The 13619-nt window shown below is 42.3% G+C and overlaps 1 protein-coding gene across 4 annotated transcripts in view; it reads left to right on the plus strand.

The window, feature by feature from the left end:
- The window catches only part of RBBP8 (RB binding protein 8, endonuclease), a 150167-nt gene that overhangs the window by 54894 nt on the left and 81654 nt on the right, over nucleotides 1-13619 (plus strand). For all 4 annotated transcript variants that reach the window (XM_077492565.1, XM_077492568.1, XM_077492566.1 and 1 more), the window contains exons 5-7: nucleotides 314-426; nucleotides 1435-1513; nucleotides 5304-5494. In XM_077492565.1, the coding sequence (XP_077348691.1) occupies nucleotides 314-426; nucleotides 1435-1513; nucleotides 5304-5494 (383 nt within the window). The remainder of the gene's footprint in view (nucleotides 1-313; nucleotides 427-1434; nucleotides 1514-5303; nucleotides 5495-13619) is intronic.

The raw sequence follows: 13619 nt of genomic DNA on the forward strand, positions 1-13619 counted from the left end.
CCCACTTGTACTTGAGACATCAACACTATGTATGAAATTGATTGCTCTTTTAAAGATTTCTGATTGGTTAATGTTGGTGACGCTTTCCACCAATGAATGCTGTTTCGTTGGTTGGCGGACGAGTGATTGGTCGATTTATTTTTTTATTTTTCCCAATCGTTAATTCCGGCTTTTATTCTGGTTTATTTTGAGTCTCTTGGCAGTTTGTTTTCTATGCTCCCTCACCTCAGTAGGATCACTTTTGGACATCTTAATCATCATGGCAGTTCATAACCAGAAAATAACATTAAATGGATCTGTTTGCTTCTCCTAGGCTCCGAGCTGGGCTTTGTGACCGCTGTGCAGTAACTGAAGAGCACATGAGGAAGAAACAACAAGAATTTGAAAACGTTCGCCAGCAGAACATGAAGCTCATAACTGAGCTTAGTAAGAACTCACTTTCTTCTAATTTGTCATTTCCCCTGCCCTATCTTAAAAAGAGATTCTTTCATAAAACAACTGCAGTCATTTTATTAGCGTTAGTATGAAGTTGGATATTATATCTATAGTTTGTACATGAAATGGCTTTTGTCATTATAATTTTACCTTGATGGGTTTTACTTCCTCCTTTTTTTTTTTTTTTTTCCCCCCTGCAAAGTATGCTCCACATACTAGCCCATTATGTTGCACTTACTTGCAAACAAAGCCTGCGAGGTCCCTGCTGGTGGCCGCGTCCATCTTCACCCCTCTTCCTTCCGGGCCGTGGAATCCGGCTCTGTGACTGGCCGGAGTCGCGTGACGTCACTCCAGCGCAATGTGCGCAGGAGCTGACGGTCATGGCACAGGCCCTTTAGAAATGGCACAATCGTACCTTTTCTTCAGTACGCATGCGCTGATATATGGTAAATATCCCTTAAACCGTGAAGGTTTAGGAGATATGTTCAGTACCTACAGGTAAGCCTTATTGTATGCTTACTTGTAGGGAAAAGTGGTGTGTAAGGGTGTGTACAACCACTTTAATGTTAAAAATAAATGCAATGTTCTCCTCTGGCGGGTTAAGATTGTTTGTTTGTTTTTTGTGCCGTCTTGTCCTGGTTACCTCATTGTCCTTGTTTCTTGTCCTTTTCATCATGAAGCTCAAAAGTAAGGTGAAAAATGTCCTCAATGGAGTCATAGATGACAACAAAAACAAAGGCACTGCCCACCCTACACAAAAGCATTGCAAAAATGAAAGGTTTAAGCCACAACATTTTTTTTTTTTTTTTTTTTTTCAATTGGGCAGTGAAGATTTTGAACAGATGAGATTTTTCCTTGCTTTCTGTGTGGACATTGGGACAACATCTGCAAGTTGCAAAATTGCATCAATCATAGATGACATATTTGTAACAAAGAGTTGGGCCTTGTCCTTTATGTTCCTTGTAAAACTGACATTTTTGTTATGATGTGTTGGTACAGTGGAAGAAAAGAACACACTGCAGGATGAAAACAAAAGACTCTCAAAGCAACTTGAGCACATGCAGAAGGCGGCAACAGAGTAAGTAGCATCTTTAAATTCCAGTGTTCTGTTTCCAGACCACATGCTGAGACTTTATTCTGACAAATTACGCGTACAAAAGTGTAATTACTCTTAAAATAAAGGATAGTTTTTTGTAACATTATTAAAAGTTTCCTATACAAAGAAGATTAGGAGCTCTTCTTGTTATTTGATCTGTCCTTTTGTATATATCTTTTTTTAAAGCTAACTTAATTGTAAGCTGAAAGCCAATCTGTGAATTTCCTGAGAGAGTCTCAAGTGTTCCAACCTTAGCATATTTTGTAATACATTCTATGTTGTATTTAGTAAAATGGCCCTTTTTAAAAGATATCTAAACCAAGAGTAAAAAATGTTAAAATGTATATCAGCTTTCCTGTCCTTGGCTGTTTTAGCTGAATTAGTATCTATTTTTCATACTAAACATATTTTCGGAAAGCTCAGAAAATACATGCTGAAATTGATTTATCTGTCTTCATATTACTCTCCCCATTCCATATGTGATGGAGATAAACAAACTGACAATGTTGTCGTCCAACCCTGGCAAAAATCACAAGTTCTTTTAGATAAAGTGAGCAGAAAATGGACAGGAAATGTAAATCTGTTATTTACAAGATTATCAGGTGAAAATAAAAGAAAAAAAGCCAGGAAACCAAGGAAAACGAATGCAGCCACCTCATCTAAGATATTCTGAGCTGCAATATATTAGATTTTTGCTTTTGAGTTTAGATAATAAAGTCACATAAAGTGGAAGAAGAGGCTTGTGTTCAATCAACTCCCCACAATCAGTTTAAACAGTGTAAGTCCATTATTATGTGTACAATTTTTCAAATCTGTTTGTACTTTTTTTCATTATAACACATCAGTCACGTGACTTCAATACCTCTCCAGTCACACAGCTAGGGCAGCTGGTGGTCTTCTTCCTCCTGTTTCCTCTGTCAGAGCACTCTCATGAAAAAGGACACCTGTGCGTCCATATTCATCAGAAAACACATAACCTCATAGATGGGGTGGGACCAGTGGTGACAGGCACAGACACCAATAACTATACCAGGAAGTACCTGCGAGCCAGCCACATTGGGCTGCACAGGCACACCGAATGGGAGAATTGTTTTCCAAGGTAAAGATTTTGAATTGTTTTGCCAGTATGGCCCCCTATGGCTGCATGGGATTTAAAATTGGTCTTGCCTGTTTTGCAGGCTTCTCCCTTTGAACTTCTCTTGGGTTGTGCTTCTAGTAGCCATTACCTAGGCGCACAAGTCCTTTCCAGCTTCTTCACCAGAATAAGGTTGTGTTGATGCCTTGGTGCTCTTTCCTACCCAAGGTGGTTCCTTCGATCCACCTGAATCAGACTATGTGTTGCTATCTTTTTTGTTCCAATCCTAAGGAAAATGTGCTAAAATCTATGGATGTTGTTCCATCTGTTTGAGTTTATCTGATTCTTTTGACACTCTAATTCTGTGTTTGTTTTGCCTGTGGGTCCTTGCCAGGGTCAGACTGCCTCTTGATCCACTATTTCTAGGTGGATGTGTCAGCGCATTTCTCTGGCCTCTGTTATAAAGGGCAGGGTTCCTCCTTTCCCTGTCAAAGCCCAATATACAAGAAGTGTCAATGCTTCCTGTGATTTTCAGCACCAAGCTTCTGGTAAGTTTGTAAGGCATCTTTAATATGTTCCACTGTTTATGCCTCTGTGGTTTTGGCCTAAAGGTCTTACAGGTGGCTCTTGTTGCCCACCCTCATGTTCAGTGCTTTGAGACATCCCTAGTAGTCATGAATACCAACTCCTGTAATGTACAATTCTCATAATAGAGTTCACCATGGTAGCTCCATTGTTATAAGAACGGGGCCAGCAATAGAAGCTGCCTTGTTTCCCTCATTACAGGTGTACTTTAATGCAGAGAATAAAATACTGTTGAAAGGGATGCCTGTGTCTGCATGCGTTCCTACGGACCTTACAAAATCTTTACTAATCCCACTGTTTTCAGTTACATCTGGAAAAATTTGGGAACCAAAATTCTCTAGTTGTAATGCTGGTAAGAAAAATTGGGGGCTTTGCATGGCTGGCCAAATACTGTAAGCTCTGGAAGCTGTTCTGGTTCTAAATTTAGATCATGTACAGTGCATCATATGATTTCTTATCCATATATTTTTCATGGCAGGGATACAAATTTTATCTTTTGATTAGGTGGTAGATTACTCTAATAATAAAGTATGTGTTGAAGACTAAGCTAGACTGACTGAATCTGTCACTGGTCCTTGGTGGATGGTTATGTGGACAGAACTGAAGGATTCCTTCTGGTAGGAATGTGCCCAATGGTGGACATAATTCTTAGAACCTCATGGATCTTGGGCCCAGTGGTGGATATAAATCATAAACCTTCTTGGACTGCTGCCTTTTTGGTACAACCTTAAGGTTGTTTTATGCATGTAGAACTGAGACTAAATTAGGAAAGGAAGGAGCGCCCGCTATCCAAAAGAATTGCGAGTTTGGAAGTCGATTCAAGAACTTTTATTTAGGGCAGTCCTCAAAAATTGCACTCGCATTTTGCGAGTGAATTTTGAGGGCTGGCGAGAAGGGCTGCCTGGGAGCTGGGGGGCACCGCTGATCACAGAGGGGAAGTGAGGAGAGCCGCCGGCTGGATGATCAGAGCAGGGAACATCACCGCTTTCGTTTCAACAGCTTTGTGTTCCCCCGCTGTGCGCTATCACATAAGCCCTCCTTCTTTTTCCAACACATTGATAGACAGATAGCCCATCCAATCCTAAGATGGGTGACATGTATCAAAGTTCCCCCAGACAATGGGAGAGGCTTTATGTGACGGCGCGCGGCGGGGGAACACACAGCTATTGAAACGAAAGCTGTGATGTTCCCTGCTCTGATCATCCAGCCGGCGACTCTCCTCTCTTCCCCTCCACAAGTAGGCTGCACATGGTGGACACAGACTGCATTGGCGGCATGGATAAAGTTGTTAATATTTTTTATAACACATGAATGTGTAATTTCATGAGATAATTTGAGGGCAGGGTTGGGCGGGGCAACTGGTGGCGAGTAACCCTTGAGGCCTGGCTAGTAGCTCAGGACTTGAAATTTTGAGCCCTGATTTAGAGTACCACAAACAAAAGTACTTCAAGCTGGGTGCTTCCTTCTTTTCTCATTTTGTACCAGTCTTTCCATAAAGGCTATCTTAGAAAATATTGTTTGGTGTGTTGCACATTTGAGAAACTAAAACATTGCAGTACATATAAGGCCATTTATGCACCCTTCCTTTACAAAGTAAATTCCGTCATGACCTTTCTTACTGCTATAACATAACCATGTCGTTTTTACAGTCTTATTTAGAACAACTGTTTACAGGACAAGTGCACTTCTAGAAAAAAAGAGTGTATTAGTCCTCACTTCTTAGCCCTGGTAAGCTAAGCTGCTTACTTATGTCAGAGTGACTGCCCCATCTGCTATCTATCTCAAGAAACATCTTCAGCTATAAGCATGCATACACAGTATGCTTCCCATAGACATGAATAGGGCTATATTCAGAGTGTCTCCTGTTTTGGTGTATAGCCCTGAACAAGCCTATATTGGTTGAATGAGGTAAACACCTGAGTAGACCATGGCTATCATGCCGAAATATGTTCTGAGGTTTCTAAAATGTAAAATGGGTGGGCTAGTATGTGCTTTAGTAAAGTTTACTTTCCATTTTAATGTACTAAACTGTAACTCCCAGATACCACAAATAAGTATAAAAATCATATTTTGGATACTATTTTGATTTTGGGATCTGCTTTAATATTTTAGCACAATCCTGAAGGCACATGAGGAAGAAACAGCCTGTCATGAAGATGGCGAGGATGGCATTATTCCTGATTCACCGATTAGTTCTATTTCTGCAAATGTGGTTAGTAGAATGCGCAGAAGAAAACTGAATAAGCACATTCGCTATACAGAACGTACACAAGATGAATCGGAGATTTCAGAAAGCACAAACAGTAAGTTCCATGACTTCTTTCCAGGTTATGATTCTGACCGTCTCCTAATTCAGAATAACAAGCCTGAACCCTAGCGTAAGTAGCGTAAGTCATGGTCCACACCTAGTATTGGGTGTCTTTATAAAAAGATGAACCTTATTTGTTGAAAAGTAAAAACATTTTTTTATTATCCATTAACCACTTCAATACAGGGTATTTTCACCCCCTTCCTGCCCAAGCCAATTTTCAGTTTTCAGCTCTGTCGCAATTTGAATGACAATTGCGCGGTCATGCTACACTGTATCCAAATGAAATATTTATTATTTTTTCCCCACAAATCGAGCTTTCTTTTGGTGGTATTTGATCATCTCTGCGTTTTCTTTTTTTGTTTTTTTTTTGCGCTATAAACAAAAGAAGAGCGACACGTTTGGAAAAAAAAAAAAAACACAATATTTTTTACATTTTGCTATAATATCCCCCCCTTTTTTTTTATTCCTCAGTTTATGCCGATATGTATTCTTCTACATATTTTAGGTAAAAAAAAGTCGCAATAAGCGTATATTTGGTTTGCACAAAAGTTATAGCGTCTACAAAATAGGCGATAGTTTTATGGCATTTTATTATTTTTATTTTTTTTACTAGTAATGGCTGCGATCTGCGATTTTTACTGTGACATTGCGGCAGACAAATCGGACGCTTTTGACACCATTTTGGGACCATTCACATTTATATAGCGATCAGTGCTATACAAATGCATTGATTACTGTATAAATGTCACTGGCAGTGAAGGGTGTGAAGGGGTTAACTATGTTGCCTAGGGAGTGATTCTAACTGTAGGGGGCGGGGACTCGTAAGGGGAAAAGACCGGTCGGTGTTCCTCTGTACTGGGAGCACACCATCGTTCTCCTCTCACCTGACAGGACATGGATCTGTGTGTTAACAGGCAATCGCGGGTGCCTGGCGGACATTGTGGCCCAATACGTAACCAATACAGGTAGTTAACTCCATATATAGTAGCTTGCACAGGAGGATTCCTCTTGAGGTAAGAGATCTTCCATGCTTCCCCCCCCCCCCCGAAGGGACCAAGAGGGTTAGGGAATCGGCAATTGCGGAGGTCCTGGTTTTTGGCTCCACAAGGTTTTTTTAAATTTCTTCCTGAGCGTCATTAGGCACCTTTTCCTCCACCCTGCAGGGCCTAGAGGCAAGATTAGCGGCTTTAATCGCATCCTCCATACAAAAGGATAGGAAGTATGTTAGATCCCCCCCCCTCCCCCACCTTAGACCCTTTGCAAATCAAACAGTGGGTAGAGGATGCAGTGTTACCCTCAGGCGATCAGGAGGAAAGACAAACCGATTACTCCTCTGCAGAGCAAACAACGGTGGATGAACCTTTTTCAGCCTTGCAATCTGAGAAATTACTGGTGCAGTCCCTTACGGAAATGGTTCGTTCCACTTTCAAGCTACCCCTAACAGAGTCAGCTGGAAGTTTAGTTTCTTCCTTGGGTTCCTTAAAACTTTCACAGCCTTTGCATGCGTTTCCTGTCCATGCATTACTAGAACAGCTTATTTATGCCGAAAGGGGTCACCTGGATAAACATTTTCTCCCTCCAAAGAGATTCACAGTACTCTATCCCATGGAGGAGAAATTCACCCAAAAATTTTATGTACCAGCAGTTGGTGCTGCGATTTCCAGTGTGAATAAAAGCCTAACTTGTCCAGTAGACAATACTCAAATGCTTAAGGATCCAACAGATAAAAGGTTGGAATTCCCGTTAAAATCCTCTTTCTTTAACAGGTGCCGTTGCGCAGCCTGCAGTTGCTGCAATAGGCATCTGTCAATCCCTAAAGGACCAGCTTAAAGAGGTTCCTTTACAGCAAGCCTGGGATTTGGCTGAACTACCAAGAGCATTATGTTTTGCCATAGATGCCATTAAAGATTCTATTCACCAGGCGTCCCGCCTTGCGCTTGTGCTATTACACATGCGTAGAATCCTGTGGTTAAAAAAGTGGTCAGCTGAAGCACCATGCAAAAAGCTCCTGACATGTTTTCCTTTTCATGAGGATCGGCTATTTGGGGACGATTTGGACAAATACATCCAAACGATTTCAAGTGGGAAAAGTACTCCAGTTAAGAGGAGGAGTAAACGCCCTTCATTCAAGCGGAGTCTTTCTCCTGCGTCAGGGGCATCCGGTCCTAGTCAGTGGCGACAGCCTCCACCGTCAGACTCTAGAGGAAAGCCTCAGGGTCAGGCCCAGGCACAAAAGAAGTCCTGGGGGTGGAAATCTGCAAAACAGAATTCTAAAGCCTCATTATGTAGGGGCGCCCCCTCTTGCCAGAGTGGGGGGAAGACTTCTGGAAAACTCAGAAGTCTGGCAAGAGGAAATTCAGGACAGATGGGTCATCTCTACGATGTCTCTAAGGGTACTTTCCACCATCTCGTTTTATGAGGTCAAACATTCCCAAAGATCCAATCTCTGTTTTGGGCACTAGACCGATTACTCGCTTGAGGGGTGATCATACAAATCTCCACAGAATAGCAATGTTTGGGGTTTTATTCAAACCTCTTTACGGTACCCAAACCGAATGGGGATGTCAGACCCATTCTAGATCTAAAGAATCTAAATCCGTTAATTAAGATCCGCTCCTTTCACATGGAGCCGATCAGGTCAGTGGTTTCTATCCTACAAGGAGGAGAACTTCTGGTGTCTATCGACATCAGGGATGCATATCTGAATGTCCCTATATTTGCCGCTCACCAAATGTTTCTGCGGTTCGAGATAGAATAGCATCGTTTTCAGTTTGTAGCCCTGCCCTTCGGGCTAACTAAAGCACTCTGGGTATTTACAAAATTGCTGGCCCCACCTCTAGTCAGGTTAAGGGCATAACAGTCTTGGTGTACCTAGACGATCTATTGCTAATATATTAGTCGGTGGCTCGATTGGAGCAAAGCGTGGACATTACAACCAGTTAACTGGAAAGTCTAGGTTGGATTCTCAACCTAGAGAAGTCTTTCTTAAAACTGCTAAAAAGACTGGAGTACTTGGGTCTGATCATAGACACAGCTCAGAAAAAGGTGTTCTTGCCTCAGGCAAAGATCAACTCCATGAGAGAGTTGGTGCAGATGGTCAGGTCGAAAGGAGATCCCTCCATTCACCTTTGCATGAGGTTGTTGGGAAAGATGGTGGCTTCATTCGAAGCAGTTCCCGATGTCCAGTTCCATTTGAGACTGTTGTAAAACAGTATCCTATCTGCTTGGAACAAAACTATTCAAGCTTTAGACTTGCCAATGCAGCTGTCCCTAAGGGTGTCCCAGAGCCTCAGTTGGTTACTAACCCAGAATATGCTGAAAGGAAAATCCTTCAGACCAGTTATCTGGAAAGGTGGTAATGACATATGCTGGCCTTTTAGGCTGGAGAGCAGTCCTAGAAAAGACTCCTGTCCAGGGACGGTGGTCAAGGACAGAAAGGACCTTGCCCATCAACATCCTAGAGATCCGGGTAGCAGGTCTGGCTCTAAAGGCCTGGACATTCGGGTTACGGGGTTGTTCTGTCAGGATTCAATCCGACAATGCCACAGTTGTGCCTTACATCAATCACTAAGGGGGCACCAGGAGTCTCCCAGCACAGAGAGAGGTGAAGCATATCTTAACTTGGGCAGAAAGAAATGTTCCGTGCCTATCAGCAGTTTTCATTCCGCTCATTCTTGAGCCACCAGTAGTTGCTCCCGGGGGGAATGGTATCTTCAACCCAACATTTTTTGGGCTGTTTTGCTAGAAATGGGGGTCTCCGGATGTAGATCTTCTGGCGTCCAGGTTCATTACAAAGTTGGTCAACTTTGTGTCCAGGATAAGGGATCCACTTGCATTCGTAACAGATGCATTGGTGACCCCATGGGATAAGTTTTCACTGATTTATGCATTTCCCCCTATTCAGTTGCTGCCACAACTTCTTTGCAGGATCAAGCTGGAAAGAAAGCCGGTAATTCTGGTTCCCCAGCGTGGCCCAGAAGGTCCTGTATGCAGAAATCATAAAGATGGCGGTGGAGGATCCAATGTCCCTTCCACTACGGCCAGACCTACTCACAGGGCCTGATGTTCCATCCTACCTTACGAACTCAAAATTTAACGGCTTGGCTATTGAAACCCACATTCTGAAGAAATATGGGCTTTCCGGGTCAGTTATTTCTACATTGATTAATGCAAGGAAGCCATCTTCCATAACTATATATTATAGAGTTTGGAGGGCTTATATCTACATTCTTTAGTCCGGGGTTTTATGCAAGGGGTGATGCGGCTCAATCCGCCAGTTAGATCACCTTTGAACCCTTGGGACTTGGACTTCGTTTTGACAGTGTTACAAAAACAGCCATTTGAAACGATACAGTATATTCCCTTAGTGTTTCTGACAAGGAAGTTAATGTTGTTGGTTGCTATATCCTCTGCAAGGAGGGTTTCAGAATTTGGCTGCTTTTTCTTGTAAAGAGCTATACTTGATTATTCATGAGGACTGAGTGGTGCTGCGCCCTCGTCCAGGATTTCTGCCAAAAGTGTTCTCGGGTTTTACCTGAACAAAGATATATTGTCCTGCCATCGTTTTTTCCAAAACCATGTTCCAGAGAAGAGAAGTCACTACATTATCTTGATGTGGTGAGAGTGGTCAAGGTCTATTTAAAGACGACTGCTCAGATCCAGAATTATTTATACTGCCAGAAGGTCCTAAGAAAGGACAGGCAGCATCAAAATCCACTGTCGCTAAGTGGATTTCGAAAGTTATAATTCAGGCTTATGATTTAATGGGTGAGATCCCACCTTTTCAAGTCAAAGAGCACTCTACCAGGTTAGTGCTTCTTGGGCAGTGCGTCACCAGGCCTCCGTGGCTCAGATCTGTAAGGCCGCAACTTGGTCTTGGTACATACATTCACCAAGTTTTATCAGGTGGATGTAAGAAGGCATGAGGATATTGCCTTTGAGCACAGTGTGCTGCAGGCAGCAGTATAGGTCCTTAAGTCTGGGGGTGCCCTACGGGTTGTGTCTCCCTCCCATCAAATGGCATTGCTATGGGACATCCCACATAGTGATTACTATGGTGCTCGGTGTCCCGTGATGTGCGATAAAGAAAATAGCATTTTTATAATGGCTTACCTGTGAAATCCTTTTCTTGGAGTACATCACGGGATACAGAGGTCCCTCTACTGGGGTTTAGGTATATTGCTTTGCTACAAAAAAACTGAGGTACTCCTGGTAGGCGGAGGGGTTATATAGGGAGTGAACTTTCTGTATTGAGTATACCAGTGTCCATCACCTGAAGGTGCCTATATACCCACATAGTGATTACTATGGTGCTCTGTGTCCCCTGATGGGTTTTTACAGGTAAGCTGGTTCCTACACTGCAGCTATCAGGACCGACGTATTCTCAGCAACAGCTTTGGAGGCCATACTGTAGCTAAATCCTGCTGGACCAAGGACAAAACATTGCACTGCTAGCCTGGAATGTGATCTTCGGACACGAAGCTTTGCTTCATAGCACATTCCACACTTTTGTCTCTGGTGTGAACCAGTCTCTGAGAACTCTCAGAGTAGTTGGGCTGAAGCATCAGGAACTACCTCACAGTTTGTACCATTGATCATCATTTTAAAATTCCCACCACCGTCCTCTTACTGCAGTAGCAGTTAAATGATAAGTTCAATTTCGTTCACCATTTTTTTTTCTAAATTCCAGCTCCCCTATGTACCAATATAGCATTAATGTATTTTTTATGCAAAAATATCAAAGCTTTCATTAAATCTACAGACGTTCCACTTGTCCTCCTCCAATGTTTCCAAATGTATCCATTCGTTTTGCCTTACTTCCTGGTCAGACTATAGGTCATGACACAGAAAGGAGTTGACCAGCTGACCTCAATAGCACAAACCCTGCATCATCCACACTCCTACTTACCCGCTCATTCCCAGCTGCAGGTTTTTTAAATGAAATGGTCAATCAGTGATTGCACTTACTTCGCTGTCCTCCATGGATGTTTGTACAATCAGATTGTATGGCTATCTTTATACGCCTAAAATTACTAGCTGCGCTTTCAGTGCCATTAATTGTTAACGGCACACCAAACACAGAAGCAAACACACATTTTGCCATGTGAAAAAATGAGTGACAAATGCTGAAAAACGCACAGTAAAAAAACACGCAACCCACAAAATGTCATAATGTCCCTTAAGCCACATGTAGTGCAGCCAATTAAAATCAACAGGCTGACCTATGCATGTCAAAGGAAAAACGAGCCACAAAATGTGCGCTCCCACTATGCTAGATGTGAATGGGACCTGAAAGTGAAATTAGTGCGTTAGCACAAGAACAATGAGGCTCCATTCACATCTGCGTGTTTCTTTGCATTTCAGAAATGTGATGCACCAATAATTGCATTTAAAAACCAAGCTTCACTTCAAAAAAAAAAAAAAAGGTCTGAAGCTTCTTTGGGGCAACTGTTGTGGGCAGCCCATTCAAGTGGATGGGCTGCCCTAAGTGTAATGAGTGAAAATGCTCCAAAATACAGAGATGTGAATGGTGTTTGACAGCTGAGTTTCTGTCTACTCCCTCGTATGTACTTGTATAAAGATGGCCATACACTATATTGTTTATTGAGAAGGGTAATCATTGATTGAATTTTTTCATTTAAAAAACTGGCAGCTGAGAATGGGTAGGTAAGAGCATGGATGATGCAGGGTGTGTGCTAATGAGGTCAGCTGATCAACTCCTTCCTGTAGCAAGAACTATAGTCTGACCATGAAGTAAGGCAAAACTAATGGATATGTTTGGAAACATTGATGAGGACAAGTAAAGTAAGTGTCTGTAGATTTAATGGAAAGCTTTGATATTTTTGCAAAAAACGTACTTTAATGCTATATTGGTACAAAGGGGAACTGGCATTCAGAAGAAGAAAAAAGGGGAACTTGTCCTTTTAAGGCTAAGGGAACTAAGCATTGATATCCACCAGGTTGTGTGTTGTTGCACATGCTTCACTCTTTCTCTTGCCATTTAGCCTAGAGGAATAGCTATCCCACTGTTGCTCCTGCTTCTGAAGCACTTTGTGGAGCATCTGGTCTCCAGTTTCATTTCACTCCCCGCTTACATTGACTAGGTCACCTCCAGCCGCCTGCAAGCCTTATCAGCTGCAACAAGTACTTGTGTCATGTTGCGCCACATAGCACAAAACTAGGCCCAAAGTAAGACTTTGGGCCTAGTTTTGTGCTATGTGGCCCAGCTATCCTAATGTGCTTTTCTCTCACTTACCTTATCCACAGAAGGTTTAAAATCTTGTCAGTTTATTGGTATTTTTAAAAGGATTTTCAGATTCCATCACTTCCTTAGCCTTCACTTCCTGTAGGTCATCTCCCAGAAGTCTTTACTTGTTGCATCACAGAAGAGGGTGTGATAGAGTGTGTTCACCACTCACCTCCCATCATTGCAATATTATCTTTCACCCACTTCCTATACAATTTGATTGTATAGCCTCCTTTAGCTCTCCCATCCGCTGTGAAGTACAAGGGCCTGTCTGATTTGTTACAAGTTGAATGGATTAGTCAGGTGTGTCATCCAATTTTGTAGTTCTGGTAAATCTAAAGGAGATTGTACAATCAGATTGCATAGTGTATGACCATCTTTATATAAGTGCATAGGAGGGAGTGGATGCCCCATTTACATTTCCACATAGTGAAAACTCACATTCACGCATGCGTTTGTTTTGGAGTGTTTTAATTTGTCACGCATAGGGCTGCCCATTCACTTGAATAGGCTGCCCTACATCAACCCAGAGAAGCTCCGGAACTTTTTTGGAATGGAGCATTGTGTGTTACGCAGTTTCTGGTGCATTTACCAGACTTGGGGTATCTTTAACATGTAATTACAACACAAGCTAGATGCAAGTTTCTTAAACGCAAAGTGTACATTTTTTGTGTAGTTTGCCATGCGTTTGGAAACGCACAGATGTAAATGGAGCCTCATTGTTTTTGTGTAAATGCAGTGATTTCACTTTCAGGCCCCATTCACACCTAGAGTAGTGGTAGTGCATGTTTCGTGGTTCATTTTTCCAGTGACACACATAGGGCATCGTATTGACTTCAATAGGCTGCGCTAGACATGGCAAAGTAGCTCA

This window comes from Lithobates pipiens, unplaced genomic scaffold (assembly GCF_037356315.1).
Source record: "Lithobates pipiens isolate NorthernLeopardFrog02 unplaced genomic scaffold, aLitPip1_a1.2 Scaffold_19, whole genome shotgun sequence".
NCBI lineage: Eukaryota > Metazoa > Chordata > Amphibia > Anura > Ranidae > Lithobates > Lithobates pipiens.